Source organism: Carassius auratus, unplaced genomic scaffold (genome assembly GCF_003368295.1).
Source record: "Carassius auratus strain Wakin unplaced genomic scaffold, ASM336829v1 scaf_tig00216571, whole genome shotgun sequence".
NCBI classification, from domain to species: Eukaryota; Metazoa; Chordata; class Actinopteri; order Cypriniformes; family Cyprinidae; genus Carassius; species Carassius auratus.
In genome coordinates this window covers 77,501-103,076 of record NW_020528639.1, presented here as the reverse complement: position 1 = coordinate 103,076, position 25,576 = coordinate 77,501, and the positions used below count along the sequence as shown (strand labels likewise).

Here is a 25,576-nt window from a genome sequence, read left to right as displayed (position 1 = left end):
TTCAATATTTTATTTATTTTTATCCCAGTTTTAATATGCTGAGATTGCTATTCATAGGGCAAACCCCCTTTTAAAATGTCAACTGACTGATGAGCTAATAAAGTAGAAGTTAGAGCAAGACAGGATTACAAACACTGGTTAATACAGTAAAAAAATTAGAAATGTTTACCAGGAAAGAAGCATTGTAGTCATTCAAATAACTATAACAGGTTTTTGGGAAGTCTGGTTGAGAAAACAATTAAACAAACAAATAAAATTCCATCACACACTTCACCTTCAAGGACTACAAGTCAATGCCAAAGCACAAGCAGTTAGCTCAGTCCTCAGGTGTTTGTGGTCTGTGTGGGTTTAAGATCTAGCTAACCCCAGATGTGGATGAGAGTGAAAGTATTCAAAACGTGTGTACAGAGCTGCACGTGTTATTGTACAGGAAGTGCTGTGGGGCAGAGGGTAATATGAGGAGCAGCACAAACCCTGTGCTTCCTGCTGTGCAGCAAAGACAACTAAACAGACAGAAGAGACGAACATTTCAAATCAAATACAGAGTAAAAGTGGAGAAGAACTGCAAAAAAGGTGGACACGACAGGGGAAAAAATGAAAGAGGGGATTTAAACAGTGGATAGATACTCAGCAGCAGAAGGAGTGGATGAAGATGACAGACCTGGCAGCGATTGTAGGAAGAGGTTTGATGTTTAGAGGAATAACTACTGCTGCTGTACGGTTCAGATGAATGGCAGGCTTTCTAAAATGATGGGAAATAATGTAGATTGAATGATGAACTGATGATGACAAAAGCGTGAAAGATGTACAGAGCGATGGAGGGAGACAAATGTTGATGGAGACCATCTAACCATTTACAATGCTAAAATGTGCAGTGCAGGGGCATCATGCCAGCTGAGGTCAGGAATGGTATTAAATGGGCTTTTCACACTTGAAAGTTCACCCAGGATCATTTTTGGTAACATTTTTGCAATAATTATCATATTTCATGCTGCACACATTACTCAGGGTTGAGACTGCACGGTTCACATATTTGGCAGTGTAATTTAGAGATAGAAGGAAGTTAACTCTACCTAGGGCAAAAATGTTTGCGAGAAAAGCCTACAACTCACATTCATAAAATTGTTGCATATACTGTAAACACACCTGTACTAATTAATCATTTCACATCTACTATTTTGCGAGTAACTACCCAAATCTCAAACTCTTCAGGTTATTAGTTTGGTTTATCTGTTCTGGCGGATTGGCCAAGCTGGCTGGCATGCTGCTTTCTCAGCTTGATTGTTAAAACCTCTTTAAAACCAAGCAAATCAGATCACTCTGAACAGGTTGGAATACCAGCAAATCAGCAAAAAGTGTTTTTTGTGGTCAACAAATATAGTAAAAAATAAATAAATAAATAAAAAGGCTGTTACTGTTAAGATAATATCATTTGTCATAATTGTATTATTGTACTGATAATTTTTTTACATAACATTTACCGAATTAGAAATAAGTAACTTTGAAAATTGTAAAATACATTTATAATATAGATAGCTTCTTGATTCTGTAATATCAATAAATACATCTTAAATTAAAGTCCTGCTTGGCAACGACACTTTTTGCCCAATGCTTATCATTAAAAAAATAATAATAATTAGTCCAACCACTGTTATTTTTAACAAATCCATCATGCTTTTTCAAAGGCATTGGTAACAATCCACTCATGTTAGATATATTTTGATGTTAATCACACAAAGAGATGCCGGATTGAGACCCACCGACTGCTGATCAAGTCTAGAGGAGCGAGACATTTTGCTCTCATCACTGAGTCTGGAGCTCTGCGCACAAATACACAGTTTACAATCTTCACACTGATTTGTGACACAGCACACCAGAGTTAGTCACACTGCTGCATCATGAATTAACACCACAGACTCCTGGATGTCATAATAGGTGAACCAACACATTAGTTAATACTATTATCACACAGTTAGTTGGGCCACTAACCCGACTAGACACTGTACTGAGATCATCGTCATAACCATTGCTCTGTGGGATAGACAAGAAGTCATGGTTGATATTACATCTTCTTGTTATAGAACATTCATGTGACGTGCATTAATGCTGCGAACGTACACTTTTGGAAGAATGTTTCTTCTTTTTCTTGGACTTCTTATGATAGGAGGAGGCCTGGGGAAGCTGGACAGGACGGTGAGAAATGGAAGTAGGATTAAAACTGCAGAATTAACTGCTCAATACTTCATGGTTGTGAACATGCAGGTGAAGATTCAGACACATAACAAAAAATGTTATGGTCTCATATGGTTATATTTGATAAAATCCACCCCCCTTCATTTGTAATGTTGATGAAACACTTCACAAACACATCACAAATGTAGCATCAGGTATTAGCCATACTTAGTTGAAACACACCACAGTGCAAAAACAAAAACGTCTTGTGAACTCAACTATGTGCTCATTTTACTTTCACAGGAACCTGAAAGTAATGACATAACATCCGTGCCCAAAGAAACATTTCCCACCCTGTGATTCTTACCACGCCGTAAGCACCCGCCGCATCCAAATCCAACTGCCCAGACAAACAAAACCACCATCAGCATGAAGATGAATATTTTGGACTGTTTTATAACCTTAGACAGCACACACTCATACACCTACAACAAACACTCTGACCAGCAGCACACAAGGTTTCTACCAGAGGGGTCCAGCTCAGTTCCTGGAGGACCGCAGACCTGCAGAGTTTAGTTCCACCCCTGCTCCAACACACAAACCATCTATTTTTCAAATAAGCCTGAAGGACGTGATTATCTGGATCAGGTGTGTTTAATAAGGGTCGGAGCTGAACTCTGCAGGGCTGTGGCCCTCCAGGAATTGAGTTTGACACCCGTGGTTAATATAAGGAACTATACAGTTACACTGATACTGACCCGTATGTTGCTCCTGCTCCCCACTGACATCTGTTCTTCATCATCTGACACCTTGATGGACAAAAAAAAAAAGGGAAAATTAGATGGAGTCCACAGTTAGCAAGAGTTTAAAGACATAAAACTCACCACTGTGTACATAAACAGCAAATCAGTATGTACAGTGAACCCCAAAATAAGTCTGACTTAAAGTAATTGCATTTGGAATAAAATCCAAGTGTATTATTTTTTCTGAAGGACAAAGGTTTTTGTTTGTGAAAGTGGTTTAAAAGGACAGACAGAGGAAAGACAAAAGGTACAAACCGAAGCATGTCTCCGTGAGACACGTGTATATCGCTCACTGTCCTCCTGAGAAGAGAAGAGAAGAGAAGAGAAGAGAAGAGAAGAGAAGAGAAGAGAAGAGAAGAGAAGAGAAGAGAAGAGAAGAGAAGAGAAGAGAAGAGAAGAGAAGAGAAAATAAGCAAGATGGCAAAAGAGGCACACAAGTCTCAGCAAGAAAGGCTGAGCAGTTTATGCAAAGACAGCATGCAAATCAGTAATAACTGATGCAAGAGAAATCATGTAAAAACAGATAAACCAAAAACTCAAGTCAAAATAAAAAAAAAAGTGAAAAGATGTAATAAATTCACATTTATGTTCTTGGGGTCAGTAAGATTTAATGGAATGCTATAAATGTATCAAAAGTGACAGTAGGAGTAAGGATAGTTATGATGTTACAAAATATTTATTTTATGAAATCTATACTGTTCTTTGTTCAACCCACACACACACACAAAAAAAAAAATTATATACATACATATATATATATATATATATACACACACACACACACACACACACACACACTCTCATATACTCTCATCTATAGATAGATAGATCATGTAGCGGTATGACCAAGTGTGGAGACATGCAACCCTGATATCCAACATCAAACATGCTAATTATTAACAAATAGAACATGCACACATCCTGTATTGCGATCCATATCATGTTAAAGTCACATGCTGATGAAACTACAGGCTTTGAAAATCTCAAAACAGTGAGTGGAGTGTACCATCCACTGCTCAATGTCCCCCCATTTGTTGTCCAAGTTATCCAGTCCATAGTATTTCTAAAAAGGGAAATGCAGCAGAAACGAGGCGAGAAAAATAAGGGAAGCTTGTGTAACAAGAAAGCAACAGAAGGAAAGAAATAAAAGTACAGTATTTTAAAACTGGTACATAAGTTGTCACTGGGGTGGTACCCTTTCAAAAGGTACTAATATGTACCCTAATATGCACAAATACGCACCTGGTAGTGTTAAATACAGTACAAAGATGTACCATTTGAAATGGGACCACCCCAGTGACAGTCTTTGTACCTCTATTCTGACTGTGTAGAGTAGAACTATATCATCAGATGTCCTACCTTCTGCACCTGATAAATCTACGTCACAGGAGGCCAGTAAAACACGATCAGAAAGAAAGCCACCAGATGGGGAAATGAAAGGGAAAAAGAGAATGCATCGATTATTTGACATGCTAGAGAGCTAACAGAGTGGAAGAGTGTGAGCTCAAAGATAATGAAACGAAAAGGGAAAGCTGCTTTAGCAATTTGAGAGAAGTTTTAGCAATCTGTCAGATCAGTGTCAAGTTACCTGGCCTTACAGGTAAAATAACAGCTAGAGAAAACAACGGCAGTCATGTTTACACTAATACACTTGTGTATGTGTCTATTACTTTTTAACAAGTAACAATAACGCTGAAGATTCTTAAAATATCCAACTACTATGGTTTGGTCCCCACGGTATATTTTGACATTTACAAATATACTAACCTGCTGCTAATGACATAACTAAACACTGATAATAGATAAAACCCATACAAAAGCAGTTTCTAGCTAGAAAAAGACATCTCTTTAAGAGCTGGTTGTTTATTTTGATAATTTCATCAAGATTCTAATCTAATTATTATTATAGCCTAAACCATACAGAGCAATAGTGAACACTTTCACTCTTACTTACTGAAAACCCACAACATGTCACCTAACTGGTTCCCCCTGGTTTTGAGTGTTTTCTCATCCAGTCCTGTAGCAAAACATCTTCCTTTGAAATACCTTTAACACCTTATGTATCAAATTAAGAGACTTTCCAACAACATCAAAGCACTTTTTGTTTTTCCACTCTCACCGAATTAGCCCCAAAAAAAAAATAGTTATAGTTTTAGTAGAAAAGTTACCATGTTCTTCAAAAGGAAGAAAATAAAACTTTTTTTTTCTAATAAATAACCATGGCATGAAAAACTCAGTAAACACCCTTGATAGAACCGAAACTCATCCTTATTACAAGCACGCAACAGTTTCAAAATTCTTCATGAAGTTGACAGGTCATAGTCAACAAATAAAACCAGAATAACATACAGATCACCCGATGCTAGTTAAACTAGTAGGGAAAATCAAATGCATCAATCAATCTGTAACATAATTATTAACACATTTAAAAATCAGTAATTTGCATGCTTATCTAGTACATTTGATCTCACCTTCCTCAGAAGAGGGGTCTGGGGTCTCCCATTGATCACTACCCTAGCCCCTCTACGCACTAATCGCTTGCAGGCCGTCCTGATAGTCTCAAAGAGTCCCCATCTACCTCAGCACTGAGGGAGACGGAGACCTTCTATAATCCCAAAAATGCAGTCAAGATCCAAACCTCCACAAAGTCTGGATTAAACTCTTCCAGGTCTATTTTATGTCACAGCATCTTCAATCCTTAGTCATTGTGTTTGCAATCAGCATAAGGATCACAGCCAGATAGTGAGAACTGAGTGGATGGAAACTGAATCTGTTAACCCACTGCAGGAACGGCTGAAAGCTCATAATCTACTTTTAAAGACTTGGCTGGAGATTTAAAGCCAGAAAACACACACCCTTAACATTCACACACGCCTCCTGATCAGACCGGGCTTAACTCTGAATGCTAGCTAATCTCTCGAGTGTGACCCAGGTATGCTTAAAGGCTGGGTTTATCTTCATTACATAAGTTTGTTGCGTCTGAGCTCAGGTATCACAGTGTGGGTTTCTGGTTGTCCATTTACTTTCGTAGAACCACGAGCAACTTCATTCATAAATAGCTTAAGGAATCTACAACTTTAAATTCATGCAACTGAACCCAATGCCATTCATATCCTATTTACTGTGTACAGTAACAAGTAGCAAACCAGCATCAGCAGTCACAGAGCATGAACACTAATTACCCAAAATTAACCAAATGCATATCCATGAGTGCAACCAACTGTTGCCATTTCTTCTTGTTCTTCCATTTGTTGCCAAATCCATCTCTCTTTACTATGGGGAACTTTAGGCAACAAACTGTTATAGTACCAGAAGCCTGATAAAACAAATGAATAACTCAACATCTATAAAGTCTGTTTGTAAAGACTTAATTAACTATAACAGGGAGTTGAGAATGACCTTTAATCTTGGGCCAGAATTTTCATTTTGGGGTGGAGTATTCCTTTAAAGTGTATTTAACATTGAACACTTTTAAGTTTGTTTTGCTTTGTAAAGACCCCAAAGTGCTTATGTTACCTGTAATATTTCTGAGCATTAGCGGAGCAAATGCTTATGTTCAAATGGGCTCTTACAAGGTCTTGACCCAGGGGCTGATTAACTGACCCTGATCCCCCTTACCCAGCCAAAACATGTCCTTCAAAGCACAGAGCCCACAATCATGATGAAGATTAAACAAATTGAACATAATCGGCTGACAGTGTTGGGCAGGAGCAAGTCAACAAGAGATAAGAAAGATTCAGTTTTGAGAATCAAGGCGGCCTTTTCCGCTGGCAGTTCAAGAGGAAAACACCTTGAAAATATTTTGAGTGAACAAAGGCCAAGACTGGATAAATATTATCAGTGAAAACCTTTACAAAAAACACCAATGCAATTTTAAAGGCCTACAGCTCAACACACTCTTGAACTGCATGGAAGGTTCTCCTTCTGGGTTTCAACATGTTGTGTAATGCAGGTTGTTTACTTTGTTAGATGCTTTCAGTTTCTTAATATTAGACTCTTGTTATCAGGTGTTCTGATCATGGACATATCCCCTATACGCACAGAATGGAGTTAAGCAGGTAAGTGTATGGGGATGGGACTTTTCCATAGGTTAAACCACCTCAAATCTCAATCTTACAGGATAGGTCCCATGTTACTGCTGGGCATGTCAAAACATCTATGCACTGGAACAACACTGTCATGCTAGAAGGTTTGCTGAGCCCCCTAATAAATAAATAAATATATAAAGAATAAATAAATTAATTAAATTTCTATAAAGATGTATATTATAGCTTACAAAATATTATATGAGACCTGAAAAGCAATATGTAAAAGTTGATAGAAAATCAAGACCAACATCACATTTAGCAACGCCAAGGCCTACATTTCAGCCTTCAGTGATTGTATTTTTTCACCTCTTTCTGTTGTCTCTCCAGTTCTCTCATCCTGATCTCTCGAGCTTCTGCACGGGCCGCCCTCTTAGCTGCCAAACGGGCTTCAGCCTGCAGGGGGCGGATGGGGAAACAGAGAAAGAGAGAGAGGTAAAGTTATTAAACCATAACCTAGAGACCATGAGCACTGTAGTGAATGCAAAAAGTAGAGGAAGTTAAATCAACACACAAAAAACAACTTCTTATTCAATTTATTGTAATGTAAATTCAACAGGAGGTTCAGAGGTTATATAAATTTCCTACATTACATGATTACATGAACATCTCCTCTCTGTCATAAAGTTTTATGTCCTGTAACTGTATATTTCTCAGACTGCACATGCTATCAATGTGTTTGTTTACATGAGTATGTATGAATGTATTTGTGACTTTAGTTCATCACACTTTGAAAGTCCTTTTAAGGAAGAGACTCCCTCCGCATGAGGGGGCGAGAGAGAGAGAGAGAGAGAGAGAGAGAGAGAGAACACACTTCCTTCCTGCAGATGACGCCACAAAATGTTTAACAACCGAGAAAAAGAGAAGAGCTCAACTCCTGGATTTCATCAAAGACACTACCCTCCCACACTGATGTCTGCAACTGAAATCTGCCCATTTCCCCCCAATCCTGTACTACAAGTCATCTTTACACCAGAGGCATGACCGTAACACTCACACATTCCTGAAAACACAGCAAAGTATTGATAATTGTGTTTTAACAGGGGGAAAAAAAGGTGTTAAAACAGTGGGACTACTCCAAGGAACAGGCAAGATTTAAAGTGAATTCCTGTGTTTGTTAGCTGCTGAAGTAATCCATAATAACGTGTTCCTGAGTAAATGTCAGATCATATCTTAATGTCTCAGACTGAGGCCTTCCGTCCTGAACACAGTCACACAACTTTCCAAGGAAGCAGCTGTTTCTCACCACAAAGGTCTTGTGTCCCTTTGCCAGCAATGATGTTCAAGAAAAATGTGCCAAAATAAATATTTCCACAGCTTCAACCACTTCTTGTAGTAGTTCAAACAAAGTGATGGCCTAATTTTACTTTTAATTTAATTTAGGAGTGAAGGACAAGCTTCTATATTCTATTATTAACTTCATTCATTCAAAAATAATTAATAATAAATAAATATGCACAAACAATCACACTTACAAATACATTTTTCATGTTGGCAAATCACAGCACAATTCAAATAAATCAAATCATAGCAGAAACACAGGACAAAAGAGGACAAATAAACTAGAAATATTAAACCTTTCTCATGCTTAATGAGTGGCGCTGTGCATTTTGACCTTCAACATCAGAATTCAACATCCAAATCTGAATTCAAGAAACATTTTTTACTGAATATCACTACAGTTGGAAACAGGAATGTGTGACCATGTTATGTTACTGCTGCAATGAAGAAACATAATTGTGCAGAAGAAGAACTGCCAGGGTGAAGTTACTAAAGCCAACCCGGGCAATTAAGCAGCTGTCCAAACATGTTTCTAACAGGTTCTCACTAATGTCAACATATGATTTCCACAAACACCGCAATCCACCTATGCATACATGCTTCTTTAAAATAACAGTTACCACCCAGCAGGGCTTTGGCTGTGCTGAAAATGCTAAATAATATTTAATTTTGAAAAAAAAGGGTATTAGAGTCTTCAGAAAACTTTGAGAAATAAATGCACTAAGACGTCGTAACTAACAGGGTAGCCAAAATTATGCCTTTTTTGACCATAGCAGGAAATCAGAGGGCTGAGTCATTCACAATCAAGTCTGGATCCCACCCTTCCTGCACTTTAGCAGAAGAACAAACCACTGATCGTATGAAAGTCCATCACTGCTTATTTCTGATGTGGAGGGCATGTACATTGTACACAATACGATTTACATGAACAAGAAAATCATTTATAATACTGAACCAAATCTTTTGTAGTACATGTTAGTCTGTGCTTTACAATGCTTACAATATACATATAAAACAAGGGCTTTGACAAGAAAGAAAAAAAAAATACATAAAATGTCTATAGTAACCTAAAAGAAGCAGGTTAGCAATCTTAAAGAAAACATGCACTATTCATGCCCTCTGAACTAAAACAAGCAGCTCTTTTATCACAACCCATATTCATATGAAGGCCTACCTTCTTGCAGTTATCAAAGTACACCATGATATCAGTCACGGTGAGCATATGATAGCCTGGGTCATCTGCATTGTCCCCCATCACGACCATTTACACACTCCTATCGCAGAAGAGGAAAACAGACTGGCCTATTTCACACACCTCTCTCCTCTCACGCTCTCCTCAACAGCTATTTTTAATGACCCAAATGGAGCGGGTTCTATCAATAAACCCAAAATGCTCTAATTTAAATGAAAGTTTTGTGAAGAACTAGTTCCACTGCTGTCTGGTAGGGACCCTTTTTTAGAATAGAAATTCATTCTTTAATTGCTCTAATTGACCAAAGAGTACATTTGTTATTGTCAGCAGTTACCAAATTTAGATTTAAAATAAAGGTGCCATTCAATGGTATAATTTTTTTTTATTAGATATGGCCCTATCTTGGATGCACACAGTCTGCTGTGTCACAAAAGATGCACTAGACTATGCACTTCTAAAGTCTAAGAGTGCCATCTAGCATTGCAATCTAATAACCCCTCGCCCTCATAGTGTGTGAACATTACACGCACTAGTATTGACACTAGAACATTGCATCAAATAATGCAGAAATACACAAATTGGGAAGCACCTATATTCTCATGGATGCAGCGTCTGAAAAAGTTGGCAGTTGGCAATAAGTCATGGTTAATGCATGAAACTTGGATGAAGTGCTGCTAATATGTCTGAAGCATAAACAGAGAAATTACTGTTTCCACTGACATTTTTTAGGAGCATCTCCACTTCATTTTGATTAGGTTGAAAACAGGGCTTAGAAAAAAAGATTTGTTCATGCAACACTTTAGGAGCTGTCCACACAGAGCGCATTCACTTATTCCACTGTGCTTCAATTAAATAAAAAATTATAAAAAAAACTGCATCTGGAGGCCTTGCAAGGTACAAGCAAAAACATGTCCTGTGTTTATGGTCAACAGAGTTGATGAATTGTGTTTTTGTATTTTTTGCAGATAGATGATTATAGACAGGTTTACTAAAACACCTTGTCTGGTGCCTTTTGAGGTACACATGCACGATAAGCCTGTCATTCAGGAGTCCCTGGGAGTTTAACGAATGCCAGGACAATTTGAGTCCAGAGTTCTTATCTGTTGACATAAATACCACAGAAGGAGATGCCAAGCTGGCCAGATCTCTCTCTCCCACGGCCTCTTGTACCAGCATGCCAGGCTGAGCGGGTACACGCTAATCATCTGGACCACGAACAAACTAGCGGTAACAGAAACTTAAAGGAAAAAACCAAAGATATTCAACACAACTGACTTGAGGCCCTCAACTGCTCCTTGCTCAGTGTGTTTTGGACTGTACTTTGGAAGCAGAATTTACAAAAAATGTTGACATTTAAAAAGAGACATTATTAACTCCAAAACTATGACTTGTATAAACCAAGAGAGCCCCTGGGCAGTTTAATTCATCTGAATGTGGAAAGCTCAATATTAAAAATGTGTATCATTTTGCCATCTGTGTACACTGGATTAACGGTCTTCAGTAGGAGACATAAACAGTCTTTCTTACTTGAGTACTAACGTAAGAGCCAGAGACTGGAACATATGAGATCACTGGAGACGTCTGCCACATTTCTGGTCTGCCCATATTAACACCTACATAAATCCTGCCAGCCTTCCATTTCAAACACAAACCAAACAATGTCTGATCTGTGTGTGGTGGGTGCATGTTTTAGCAGGTTCCTGGGATCTGTGGCAAAATGTGATATCAAATCTGAGCTTGCTCAAAAAAAAAAAAAAAAAAAAAAAAAAAATCACCATGTATGGATAAAAAAAATTTAGGAACATAAATTTGGGTCATTCTGAGCAAGGGAGGGAAAGAAAAAGGAGGAAAAGAGATAAGATTAAGTGACCATTACTTAGTGGTAATACATCATATCTAATATAAAATCAGACAATGAAAACATAAATGTTCCAAGAAGATGCAAAATAAGATATTTTGAAAAATTACAGTGGGTTTTGTTCATACAATGAAAGTAGATGTTATTTTAACCCCTAAAATGACTAAGTACAAAAACAGTTGAAACATCAAATTATTTTCAATTGTGTTCTGCAGAAGAAAGGCATATAGGTTTAAAAGAATTCTCTTTTTTTTTTGGTTGAAATATATCTTTAAATACTTTCCTATCCAAGTTTCACATGCAGAGGTAACTATACGTAATCCATTGATATTGACTAAAGAGTGAAAACACAGTGGTTCTTCTGTGGTGCAATCGAAACATTAGTGCTTTGTTTGAGCAGATCGACATGTCCTGTTCTGTCTCTACCAATGATGATTGCATTAGTGTTTTGCCAATCACTTTTAATGCCGCTAGTGGCTCAGAAACACCACACTTCACTCTTAAACCCTGAGAAAGCTGAGGCAGGCTGATGTTTTGAGAGATGCTACTGTGCCCGTCTCAGATGACTGCACACAGAAGCAGCTCTTCATGGAAAGAGAATACCTAGTGTACTTGGCCAACATAGAAAACTTGCTTCACTGACCACAGAGTTACTCAAGAGCAAGAACAAGCCTGTGAGAGAAACTCTAGCTTGTTGAAATGAGGGGGTGAGAGAGAGCAGCATGATGGTCATTAGCTACTGGTCTCTGGTTTCTAATGTCATTCAATGTGCTCCCTGTTTTAAGGCCAGAAAAATGGTTGAAGTTGAACTGGGTTTAAACTGCAGAATAGACAATAATGGCCAATAATATATACTGTATTTTTTTAATTTTACTTATGAGTTTTTAAGTGTTTTTGAAATTCTTTAATAAAATAAATAGAAATAATAATAACATTTCTATTTTAGCATCTTATATGGCCCACAAACATTAAGTTAAATGAGATGGCAAAGTTTGATGTAGTCAGCTCAGTGTAAAAACAGAAGATGAACAGTATGTACAGAGGAATGAGTAGTGTCCTTGCAACTTTACCAAATTTTTACACAGTAAGCTGTTTCACACCTAGAGCAAGAGTTTGTCTAAATGTGCATTCCTTTCACTTTAGCACACTGTCTTATCAGAACAAAATCTGCCCTTGTACACCAAGTTAATAAATCATGAAAAATTGACTATTTTCTCTCTTTGTGAGTTTTCTCTCCGAGTTGCTCAGAGTATAACCCTGAGTGTAACTTATCAGAACAAGAAAAACAAGAGATTTTTTGTGGGGGGTTGCATAAAGGATGACCATGCAAATCAAATCCAACAAAAAAAAAGCATTTCAAAAAAATGTTGTAGGTTACAATGAGAATTATAACTGAAAACCCTGTGACCGTGCTCATATTACAATTACATTTATTCATTCAAGTAACACTAAAAACATACTTATAATCCTTTAAGATTTATGTCTTTTAACTCATGAAATTTTCATCTATTTGGGCTTTAAGTGACAAATATCTGTCAGTCATACATAAATGAAAAAATAATGAGATTTCTGTAATAATACTATAACTGAATGTGTTTTAAATATAAAATAACATATACTGTAGTACTTAACAATACATCTAATACATTTTAACTAACTGAATCTTACTTGTTCGACAGCTATCCTCATTTAAACCAGATTTATTTATTATTATATTCAGATTTATGTTAAGCAATTAAAAAAAAAAGATTTAAGAAATCAAATCAAACAGATGAAAATACTAAAAACCTAATAATAAACAATGCCATGACTCATTTTTGAGTGTGAATGAGCAAACAATTTATAACAAGAACAAATAATATTCCTAGTAAACAAAGTTAAGTGTGTCTTGCATTTGATATCAAAAGAAAGTGCAAAACAGACAATCAATGACAATATTTTTGTCATAAAACACAAGACTGAAGATTAAGCAGTTTATCAGAGTAACCATGGTTTATACACAAACATCCTGCCCAATCAGCATCAAGAGCACTAGAAATATGGACTCAGCATTACTCCTTCATAAGGGATGTGTCCCAACAGCAGAGAACAAACAGGAAAGCAATTGTGATAACAATCTTCAGGGGCCCATTAGCGACACCAGAAAAAGGAAGAAAACCCTTTCTAAATCCTTGTCCTTATATGGAGAGGTTCCATTCTTGGTGAAAGATGTCAGCCTGCGAAAATAAAGTTCTCTGACTTTGTATTTGAGGTTGCTTTAGTGTCTTGCTTCAACCTGCATCAACAATTCTGCATCTAGACTCAAAGAAAATTCATGTTTAACCTTGAGTGGCTCAGAGCTTAATCCTGAGCGAGGCAGATACATGTTCTGATTGTCATGGACCAGTGATAAGCAGGTGTTAATGTGTCAGTGTGCTGTGTGAGGGCACATGATTTATTTTGATAGAAGGAGAACTCTTATTTCTGAATGAGGAAATATAAAATCATTGCTCATGACAACGAGTTCAAGATTAACAGTCAGACAGCTCTCATCCTGAAACCCAGAGTCAGAGCTCTGATGAATCATCTAAACACCCCCAGAGCGCAAAGTCTGGCCCGGACTCTAATCTGACATCCTAATCTGCTTTTAACCATCTCAGTCACTGGATGACACTGTAAACTGTGCAATGCATGCAGCTGAGATTATGATGAGATTTTGAAATATTGAGACTGTTAGCAATAAGAAATGTTCAGAACAATAACATCTAGTTCACGCTACCATTCAAATGTCTGGGGCTGGTAAGATTTTTTTAATGTTTTTGAAAGAAGTCTTTTATGCTTACTGCGGCTACATTTATTTGATTAAAATACAGTAAAATTATAAATATATCAAAGAATAATTTGAAGTCTTTAGTGTAACATGATCCTTTAGAAATAATTCTAATATGATTTAGACTTAAAGAAATAATTCTTATTATTATCAATATTGAAAACCGTTGTACTGCTTAATATTTTAGTGGAAACCGTTATTTGATTAATAGAAATGACAAAACACTGTGTTAATTTAACTCTTTACTGTCACCTGCTGTATGATCAGCTGCATCCTTGCTGAATAAAAGTATAAATAATCTCCAACAACAAAATCTTGCTGACCCCAAACTATTTAACTGTACATATATCTGCTCTTTACTTTTTAGACAATAAAATGGGGAACACTTCTTCCTTACTCTTACATCAGTAAAACTGCTTCATTTGTTTGAAACCATTATAAAGTTACCAACTGAGTCATTCTCTAAATCACAATTTACACACTTTTACTATAGACTTGCCAACTTGCATCGGTCTCGCTAGACGCTTTCCCATCATAAGCCTCTTTGACATGGTCAAGGGTTCAGTCATGCCAGCAACTCAACTTCCTCGTGAGTTAATTGCTCTAAAGACTCTAAATTAACTCGTCTTGCTTGAAATAACACTGGCAGACATAATGACCAAAGAGCTTTTGACAAGCCATTGTCCTGCTCATGTTGGACTCAAACACACAATCACACAGACAGATTCTACTCCATCAATCACATCCTAAAACAGATTCACAAACAAACTGGGTTTCTAATTGGCTAGTTTTCTGGATAAAATCAGCGAACAACACAAGGTGCTCCAATGACACTTTATTATTTATTTATTGTGCTGTTTACACACAGTGGTATCACAAAGAAGAGTGTGACATCTGTCAGAGACATGCATGGTTTAAAAAAACCGGGCCAGACTTTTTCATATTTTGAAATAGGTCTCTTGCGTTTACTAATTCAGCATTTATATCATGCTCCCGGAACAGCTTCTGTGTACAATGGTTGGCGCAAGCTAGATAAAAAGTGAATATTTTGTTTCGAATATGATTATTTTTCTAACAAAAACACATCGAGTCGCTACAGGAGCCATGTGAGACACTTTTTTTCATGGAAGGGCACTTTTTATTTAACTTCTTTTGGATTGAAGGAATGAAACACCCACTGACTGCAATGATAGAGCTTGAAAGATCAAAGACAGCTTTTTACATAATTCCAACTGGATTGTTGAAAGAAGAGTGTCATATACACCTAGGATGCCTTGGGGGTGAGTAAAACGCAGCCTATTTTTTTTTAGTTGAACAAATCTTTGAAGAACACATATCAACATGAATCCCAACAGACCTTTATCTGGAGCTGGCCTGCCTTTACAAAAAAAATTAAATGCTTCATCTAGTCAAACGAGGATTGTTGTTTGAAACTTTTTAGTATATGCCAAAACTTTAGGGAATGCGGTGAACCATGAACCAAACACACGCAGCTGAAAGCAATCTATTTATGACAGGAGTTTGTCTGACCAGATTCCACAGTGTGCATCTGTGTAAGTAGAAGGACAAACAGAACACTGAATCAAAGTGTTGAGTAGCCATTGTTGAAATTGTTTTACAGGAAATCCTTCACTGACTCATGTTCTACTGTGACCCTATCTCACATTTAACAGCTTAGCGATATTATAGAGCACCAGAAAAGCACAGCCATTGAGGATTACTGATGCAGATACTATCAGAATGTGTTTCCATTGAATCCATTATCAGATGCCTCTGCTCCCTACTTCTGCTCATTGTACTGCCCCACTGAAACTTCATGTCTGGTCTTGAAGCTGCACTCACAGCTGGTCTCTGAGGGCCTTCTATTTTTAAAGCTCTTATTACAGAATTAACGAACACATGAGGGCCAGTGTACCAGCTTGTCAGAGACCAGCAAGTGTTTGATGGTAGCCTATCAGCAACAAACGCAGGTACCAGGTAAGTTAAGGTGGCACAATGGAACACAGGCAGTAGATAATGAAACCGGCACTTAAAAGAAGATAAAATGGCTCTAAAAAGTCCTAGGAACATATAAATGAGTAGCTTATCTGTGAAGGCATTCAAACTTTACAGCACGCTTCAAAATGTGTCAAGCACTTAGTAATAAAAAGATTAAAACCACAGTATCTCGTTATTGTCTAACTGAAACTAAACCTGCTCAGATGAAGCTTTAATAAGACCTTCCGTGACCTAGCGGTTTAAATTTGCAAAAGCTCTGTTGCAAAGTCACATGGGAGTATGCAAAAAAAGTATGCAAAAATGATTTAGATTTCAAGAGAAACAGGCTGGATCAGAAAACAACTTTAAGCATTCATGATAAAATTATGCAAATGTGAAACTGAATTTTGCCTCCTGATTGGACGTTTGATAACATGGTTGTGTTTCACCTCAATCTCTCTTTATCCATGCGCTCACAAGAGGTGAACTCAAAGTGCTACAGAAAAGGAGCTGCCCAGTTATAGTGGGTGTATATTAAGTTTTCAACTGCAAATACAAAATAAAAATAAAATAAAAAATTTATTGCTAGCCTGTCCTGTTGTTGAAAATGAGAATAAAACACCTTGCTCATGACATTTTATCTTATTGATTATGCTTTCACATATGTTTCATACTCCATTTCAGAAGTTTGCCTAAAATCACAATGAAACATGTTAACACAGAGACATGTTTACATGCATACAAACAAATATTCCCATGCTTCTCTGACTGTATTTCACACTCTAAACTGAGAGGACAGTTCATGATGACGGTAGAGTGAGAAGGCCTCTCTCCTGCCAACGACTGAGCATGATGTGTCAAACAGAGACGCTTACTATTAATAGAATGAAACATTTGCTACATACATAGTTTAAGTATGAATACAGTCACTGCTTTTCACTATGGCTGTACAATGAAGAAACATCATATACATCTGCTGAAGGTCTAACTGGGCACAAATCACTTCCTAAGCAGTCTAATCAAGGTTTTTTTTCCACCATGAACCCAGCACCTGTTCAAGCACATCAAACCCAGCCTATATTGCAGACTAGTAGCACCTTCAAATACATTAGCCTACTGCCATACAATAAAAGATCACCTTTGATCAAGACAGCCCAGAAACTTTTAGTTAGGTGCTAAAAACAAACAGACAGGAAGCAGACTTTACAAGTAAGAGAGGAAATGATCTACACCTTGTATTAAAAAAAAAAAAAAAAAAGCAGAGAGAGAGAGATTAATATATATATATATATATATATATATATATATATATATATATATATATATATATATATATATATTAACAATACAGGTCCAGATGAGGGCATAAGCAAGGACTTTACCGTAGTTAGACTGTTGTTATGTTAATTAGATACTCGTGAAACTGTGTAAAGCTCTGGTTTAATAAACAAACTAACTCAGGATGTTGAACCATGTGATTGTCATGTTTTTTTTTTTTTTTCTCTGGAGTTTAACCCTGCACATCTGCAACTAAGATCATTACATTAGCTTAACCTTTAGGAGATTAATTTACCTCTTTTGCGATTACGTTGAGGGCATCTTCCTCACCAGTCAACCCATTTTTGCTGGGGGTTCTTCTACGTCCTGGCCCTTGAGACCCCATTGGTAACTTGTAATAAATAAATCCTTCTGAGAAACACGCTCCTTTACGCGTGAGAACCGATCCCTAAGAGAGCTATTCCTTCAAGAAATGCATAAGAAAAAGAAAGCACGTTTTTAACTATAATCCAAAAACAGCAACGCTACGTCGTGTCTTTCACTACTGGGCTCATTGCGTTACATCCGTCTTTTCTGCTCTCTTCCTAGTGCTGTTCTGTGAGAGACTGAAGTCACCGGTGCTGAGAGGCTAACGCGTTTTCATGACACACGTGTTGCCTCTGAGGAGCTGCCAAAATGGCTTTAAATAATCTAAAGTTTGTTTGCTCAGAATGTTGGGACGTAACAGCGTTATTTGATTGTCAGTATAACGGCGGGGTTACTTTTCTTCTCTTGCTTTACTTCAGTAATGGGGCGCGAATGAATTCGAGCGTCTCTTGGGGGAATTTGAGGGCTCGCACGCTATTTTTAATCTTGGGAGTCTGCTGCTAAAAACAGAAACCTTATCTTGCACTTCTTAAAGTCACACACGTGCACCTTTCGCAATAACTTTTACATTCTATTGTGAAGATGAAAAAAAAAATATATATCCGGCTGGGGGGAAATATAATAAACCAGACTGCTTGTAACTGGTCTCAAGCAAATCTTTCATCCTTGCCCGTTTAAAAAGTCAACAAAACTGCACCAAGATGAGGAGCCATAACAGCTGTTATTTTCTCAGCAGAAAATTGTTGCCAAATAAGCTACATTATCCGTCCAGAAAGAAATAAAGAAAGTTAATAAAACAACTACCGGTATATATCTAAGCTTACCAAATCAATTTCGTTTTTTAAATTTTTATCATGCATATATAGCATATTTTATAGAAGTAGATGCATCTGTAGCTTCAGTTGCCGGTAGATGTTGACATCTAGTGGTAAACACGAAGTGGTAATTCTTTTTGTAAAAAGAAAAAACTAATATTTCTTTATATATATAAATGTATAGATTTTTTTATAAAATGTATTTATATATATAAAATTATATATATTTATAGCATATATATATATATATATATATATATATATATATATATATATATATATATATATATATATATATATAATATAAGTATATTAATTAATCAGTTGAAAAACCATGAAGGAATGTATTTATTTATTTCTTAAAAATGTTTGTGCGTTGCCTGCCAGCACTAATTGATCAGTAAAATGATTCAGCTGTGCACAGGTGATTGTCACTTTAAAACAAGTTCACAGTTGGTTTGGTGTTTAGTGGATGCTTTGAGGTTTGTTGGTGAGAAACATGGGTACGGTTTTTGTTCTGGTTGTTCTTGATATTTTCGGTTTTTCCGCACCGTTCTGTTTCGCTTTATTTTGTTTGTGTGGTCTCTTCTGTAAATGTTCTTTTTCAGCCGCAAAGACAGTGTTGATCGTGTACGCGCACCAGAGCGCAGGCTCCTTCAATGCGGCTGTTAAAGACGCTGCTGTGGACGCGCTGAAGAAACAGGGCTGTAACGTGCTTGTGTCTGACCTGTATGAAATGAAGTTTAAGGCCACGGCTACAAAGGAGGATATTACTGGTGTGGGAGACAGTGTTTTGTTCGTTTAGCTGATATTAAACTAAGAACTAGTGCTTTATCATAACTCAGTGGCAGTAAATACACGACCCCCCCCCCTCTTTTTTTTTTTCCTTTCTCTTTATCCAGGTCCACCAAAGAACCCAGAGCATTTTCGTTATGGAAATGAGACCATGTTGGCCTGGCAGGAGGGGCGACTATCTTCTGATATCACAGATGAGCACAAGAAACTGAAAGAAGCAGATCTGGTTATTTTTCAAGTATGACACTTTCTCTTGTGGTGTGTGTGTGTGTGTGTGTGTGTGTGGGGTTATATATCTTCTCCCCCTTTTTGGGTGTTTGAGTCTTGACCATTTTTGTCAATTTCTTGAAGTTCCCCATGTACTGGTTCTCTGTTCCTGCCATCATGAAAGGCTGGATGGACCGGGTTCTAACGCTTGGCTTTGCATACACCTTGGAAAAGCGCTACAGTGAGGGTGTCTTCAGGGTGAGGCCTGCACATCATAAACCCCAAATGTTGGCTGTTCCTTAATGAAATTTGAGTGGGCTGTTGATATTGGTATAATTTGAGTGTATTTCATATCAGGACAAGAAAGCAATGTTATCCTTCACTACTGGTTCCAATGAGACCATGTTCAGCTCCAATGGAATCAATGGAGACATGAATGTTACTCTGTGGCCAATTCAAGTAAGAAATTCGTCCCCCTCTTTTCCTCTTAACTTGTCATAGTTATGCTGTTCCAAATGGGATAATTCCACTTCTGAAAGGTGCTTTGGGAATGAGAATGATCATAGTCACGATATTAAAGGGTTATTCCAAACTGAAGTGCTCAAAACTGGCCACCCCATGTTAAAGGTACACTTCTATAATGTACTGTACTAAGTGCTTTTGTTGCGCACAAATTTTGTACTTAAGATCAACTAGTGACCCGCAGTTGAGTAGAGTCATCACTTGTAGTACACTTTAGTTTATGAAAGTTTAGTTCAATTGTACTACTAACTAAAATTCTTTAAATTCAGAGGGCTGTTAAAAGTGCATTTGTTTATTCATGGTGTCTCAAAATGGAAGTTGAGTACACAAAGTTGTTCTTTTATGTACTAAATCAAGAAGTATAGTAAATGCAAAATTAGTGCAAAAATTGTGCTACGCACATTATGTAAGTTGTTTTAACCTGGGACTTCAAAGGGCCCCTTTAGAATTAAGCATTTCAAAGGGTACATGGACTCTTTACTCCCATTGATTCTTTGCACTGGTTTAATTGTGACCATCCGTATAAATGGCTCTTCAAAAATGCATTTTTTTTTTTTTTTTTTTTTTTTTTTTTTTTAAATTGTATGTTTTCCTCAACTCTTGTCTCCATAAAGGGCAAAGCACTGAACTCTGGGAATGTGACGTTAATTGAGTTTGCGTTTCATACAAACCTACAAGTTTCTTCTCTTTGTAGAATGGGGTCCTCAACTATTGTGGCTTCCAGGTCCTTGCCCCTCAGATCTTCTGGGCTCCCACTCTTCTTTCACCTGAGGCTCGAGAAGGCCTGCTGGAAGGCTGGCGGGCTCGTCTTCATGGTCTCCTAAATGAGGCACCTCTCTCCTTCCCACCTGTAGACATCTTCGATGAAGGGAAAGGCTTTCAGCTGAAGCCTGAAGTCCGGGAGAAACAGGCTGAATCTCCTTTTGGTCTCACTGTGGGTCACCACCTGGAGAAACCTCTTCCACCCCACAACCAGATGAAAGCTGGAGTGTGAGACCTGATGTTATGCTGTCCTCCAGTGGCCATGTCTTTACGTCTCAAAGCTGAATTTTAGACATGAATAAATTGTTCATGTTTTGGAAGCGTTTTGTTTGGTTATTTATATATAAATGCACTGATCTATAAGAGAATATGTATAGATCAGTGATTTAAATAGTTGTAGGGTTTGTGTACCCAAAGTGAATGTTGTAATTCGTTCATCCACATGTTGAAAATCAGTTTAATATTTGGAACACTAAAATTGAGTTTAGGTGATAAACTGTGATTACTTTGATTAACTGCTCAATTAATATAGACTGCCTTTACAAGCTTCTAGGATTTTTAAGTTTTGTTCATGTACTTTTAATGGAGGGACAGACTTTTTGGAATTCACTAAATATTTAGTTTGTTTTAAAGAATTGCTAGATTAATCAATGTCTTTCAGGTTTGGAAAAACATAAGGGTGAGAATGACCTTTTTGGTTCGGTTTGTGAACTATACCTCAATGTAATATTGGGGCATTTAGAAACCAAGACAAGTTAATTTTGTGCTCCTTAGTCAAGGATTTCTATATTTTCTTGTTCCTCCAGTGGTCTCCCCTTAGGGACTCTTATCAAACCATTTCTAAGGCACCAAATCTAAAAAATGTGTTCTGTTTCAGAATGATCAGCATCTTAATATGGCACATTTATTCAGGACTCAAATTGGGTTTATTTGTTCTCCAAAGGGTATTTGTCCCACCTGTGCTCTTATTTTCCCATTTCCTGTAGAAATTCCTCCGGGGCATGTCCTTTTCTGCAGAAAAACTCTGCAGATGTTTGTAGATAATGCTTTGAATTCTGACTGCATTTTTTAAACTGCATTAAACGAAAAAATCCAAATGGTGATGAGTAATATGGAAACCGGTAGCCATGCAGTCCCTGAAACGGAGTATATTTAACTTTTTATTAGTTTTCTTGCTTTTCAGCTCTAGTTTGAAGAATAAACATTTTTTAAATGTACAGTGTACATTAACATTACTGTAAATGCACCAGAATTAGCCCAAAAGCTATTTTTCATCCGTTGTCCCAATTAACCATTTAATTTTTTGTTACGTTTTGTATGTCCCATTTCGCATACTATTATTAAAAGCCGTGTATGCTGTGCAGTAAGGAGTTCAGTATTCCTTTACAAACGTTCCTTATTTGAGAGAAAAACTCCTGAGCCCTGCATAGTGACCTCTTGTGGTGACATTGAGTTTATGCTAAAATATCTCATGTTCAAGGTGTGGTCTAGTTACACAATACAAGACCAGTGTTGACGTTAACTAAAATAGTTTTATTAATTGAGATAAAATCTACATATTAGATGAAAAAAATTGTAACTGGCAACTAAGTGGAAGTACTAACATTACTGTTAAAAAAAAAAAAAAAAAAAAAAGCTTAGAAATACCTAAAAACCAAAACTACTAAATCACTTTATACTAAACCTGGCATTGTATATTATGAATATTATTGGCTCTGTGATTAATTGCTTGGTCCCTATATTGAAAGTTGCTAAATGCAGAAAATGCTTGAATGTAACAATACACTTTAAGAACTATTTTCAGTTCTGATTAGATTATAAATCATTGTCTGTTGACAGTTGACCGCTTTTAGTCAAGACTGTTATGTGGGCTCTGCAAGGGAGGCATTTGTGGTTTAGGTGACAGTCTTGATGCACAGTCTCCTGGGCGTAGTACAGTTTTTCACATTCACCACACCTTTCCTGACGTGTCAGTCCATAACAGTCATTCTTAAAATTCTAACATGCAGACCACAAGCAAGTCTAGCATTTAAATGCACAGGATATTTTAATGACTTTAATAGTTATTACAATATAGTAATGGCTTTATGAAGTATTAATGAGTATTATTAACTCATTGTTATCTTTAGGTCACGTCCCAAAACCATTCAAGCTCGTGGCTATTAAATATCTTATTAAGAAACCACAACTAGATCCAAATTAACTGGCAAATTACAGACCCATTTAAAATCTTCTGTTTATGTCTAAAATGTTAAAAAAGGTTGTGTCTGTTCAATTGTGCTCCTTCTTACAAAAAAATAAATAAAATAAAAAAATCTCTATGAAGCATTTCAGTCATGTTTCAGGCCCCACCATATCACAAAAACTGAACTTGTTAAAATTACAAATGACTTGCTTCTTGTGTCAGAACAAGGCTGCATCTCATTGCTAGTTTTACTTGATCTTAGTGCCACATTCTACACCACATATCATTTCATACTCATAGATAGATAGATTTTAAAACTATATGGGTATTCAAGGGCAGGCTTTAAGATGTTTTAGATACTACCTGTCTGATCGCTTATTTAAACGGGGAGTCTTCTCACTTATCACAAGTAAAGTATGGAGTGCCACAAGGATCTGTCATAGGTCCTCTGCTATTTTCAATATACATGTTACCCCTTGGTAAAATTATTAGAAATTATGAAATTAGTTTCCATTGTTATGCTGACGATACTCAACTATATATCTCAACGAGACCAGGTGAAATTTCTAAATTATCTTAGCTTACAGAATGTATTAACCATGTAAAAAATTGTATGACCAATAATTTTCTTCTATTGAATTCGGATAAGACAGAGATATTGGACCAAAAAGGAATACACAGAATCTCTTTGATTACAATTTTCAACTGGACGGATGTACTGTTAATTCCTCTTCAGTTCAAAAATATGGGTGTTTAATAGACAGCAACTTGTATTTTGAAAACCATATTTCCCATGTTACAAAAACAGCATTATTCCATCTTAGAAACACTGCAAAGCTATGAAACATGTTACCCTGTTTCTGATGCAGAAAAGCAAGTTTGCATTCATGACCTCTAGACCTGACTATTGTAATTTACTGCTAGGTGGTTGTCCTGCATCTTCAATAAACAAGCTAGAGATAGTCCAAAATGCAGCGGCTAGAGTCCTTACCAGGTCAAGAAAATATGATCATATTACCCAATTTTTACAGTCTCTGCACTGGCTACCTCTTAAGTTCCGTATAAGTTACAACATATTTTTACTCACCTATAAGGCCCTTAATGGTTTAGCTTCTGTGTACCTAACTAGCCTTCTACCACGTTACAATCCATCATGCACCCTAAGGTCAGAAAACTCTCCTAGGATAGCAAAGTCCACTAAAGGAGGTAGAGCTTTTTGCATTTGGCTTCCAAACTCTGGAATAGCCTTACTGATAATGATTTGGGTTCAGACACATTAGATTAAAGACACATCTCTTTAGCCAAGCATTCAAATAATGCATCTCATAATCTTGTACTGCAGTTATATCTGATCAAATGCACATTATTATTCATTAGCTTGGGTTGAACAAATCATTCTTGCTTGGTTGGAAACAGCAGCAAATTGATCGATTCTAGTTAGTTATGAAACAGAACAGATATAACAATAGTTTATATGTTAAATTCCCAAAGACCACTAATAGAATTAAACTGATTGTGAAAATTGATCAATTATTTGGTTTTTGACAATGGATGAAATGCATCTTAGATTTAGATGTAAAGCACATGATGGGATTGTTCTGTTTTCAGTGCACAATCCATAAGGAATCACTTCTATCATGTTTCCATGACCCAAAACAAGGATCCAATTAGAGACTTCAATCCGACACACAGTATCCCGCCATGTGTTTGTGGTAAATCAAAGGAGCTTCCTCACTAAAGAGACTGTCCTTCTGGGAAAAACGTGGAAGCTTGACCTGATTTTGGGTTCTGTCCTCAGGGTTATTAGATGAAGTCATTTAAACTCATGTCTTTCATTTAATAGATCCTGATGGTGATTTTTTTGATCTTTTAGAAAGTCAAGTGACAATAGCCATACCAAATTTGTAATTTTGATTATTCAAAGGACAAAAGATGAGGACATTTCTGACAAATAATGGAAACATTTTTGTTTTCAGTTATTTCAGTTATTCATTGTTTTCAACACTGTTATAAAGTGATTATTTATACAAAAATTACAATTCTGTCATCAATTACACCTCATGTTCCACAACACAAAAAAAGATATTATGTCATTATTTTCCATACAATAAATGCGTTCATCTTTACGTTTCAGACTGCATTATGTCTAATTACAATGCAAAGCTTATTGAGTCAGACAGAACAACATTAATCAGTTTACACTGTTTTTTAACACCAATGAGGATGAGTTTCTGTAAATAGCACAAACTGGAAGTCGAATAGATTCCCATCTTCAATAAACTGTACCACTGAGTTAAAATAACCAGCAAATGAGCTCCTGATGTCAGATGGAGTGCTGGTCCATCCCCCACTGAATTCAGCCCTGCATGGCACTGAGAATGCTCACTGGGGAGGCTTGAAACTGGAACCACCTGGAACACAATGGCGTGGCCTGAAGTCTGTTTTCCTCACATGATGGCACTCACCACA

General features: G+C 36.8%; 2 protein-coding genes across 15 annotated transcripts in view; one reads left to right on the top strand and one right to left on the bottom strand.

Annotated features, from left to right (window-relative positions):
* The window catches only part of LOC113098498 (leucine-rich repeat flightless-interacting protein 2-like), a 37,297-nt gene extending 18,913 nt beyond the window's left edge, over positions 1–18,384 (bottom strand). For 2 of the 14 annotated variants that reach the window (XM_026263612.1, XM_026263617.1), the window contains exons 1-6: positions 17,751–18,380; positions 7,370–7,456; positions 4,335–4,352; positions 3,982–4,038; positions 3,231–3,275; positions 2,931–2,981 (exon numbers count right to left, since the gene is read on the bottom strand). In XM_026263612.1, coding sequence (XP_026119397.1) covers positions 2,931–2,981; positions 3,231–3,275; positions 3,982–4,038; positions 4,335–4,352; positions 7,370–7,456; positions 17,751–17,840 — 348 coding nt within the window. In that variant the 5' untranslated portion in view covers positions 17,841–18,380. Of the gene's footprint in view, positions 1–1,760; positions 1,821–1,989; positions 2,032–2,118; positions 2,182–2,539; positions 2,573–2,930; positions 2,982–3,230; positions 3,276–3,981; positions 4,039–4,334; positions 4,353–7,369; positions 7,457–17,750 lie in introns of all 14 variants that reach the window. The other 12 variants (XM_026263610.1, XM_026263605.1, XM_026263606.1 and 9 more) reach the window with 12 other exon arrangements.
* A 736-nt stretch (positions 18,385–19,120) lies between these two features.
* On the top strand, positions 19,121–21,242 carry LOC113098504 (NAD(P)H dehydrogenase [quinone] 1-like). The gene is made up of 6 exons (XM_026263627.1): positions 19,121–19,139; positions 19,245–19,412; positions 19,539–19,669; positions 19,783–19,896; positions 19,996–20,097; positions 20,855–21,242. The coding sequence occupies exons 1-6, from the start codon at positions 19,136–19,138 to the stop codon at positions 21,152–21,154; spliced, it is 819 nt and encodes a 272-aa protein (XP_026119412.1). The 5' UTR covers positions 19,121–19,135; the 3' UTR covers positions 21,155–21,242.
* Positions 21,243–25,576: the final 4,334 nt, after the last annotated feature.

Bases quoted from the DNA above. Each gene is read 5' to 3' on its own strand.
- LOC113098504 (XM_026263627.1), top strand. The intron at 19,413-19,538 runs GTGTGGGAGACA...CTCTTTATCCAG, and splicing joins TACAAAGGAGGATATTACTG to GTCCACCAAAGAACCCAGAG. The intron at 20,098-20,854 runs GTAAGAAATTCG...TTCTCTTTGTAG, and splicing joins TTACTCTGTGGCCAATTCAA to AATGGGGTCCTCAACTATTG.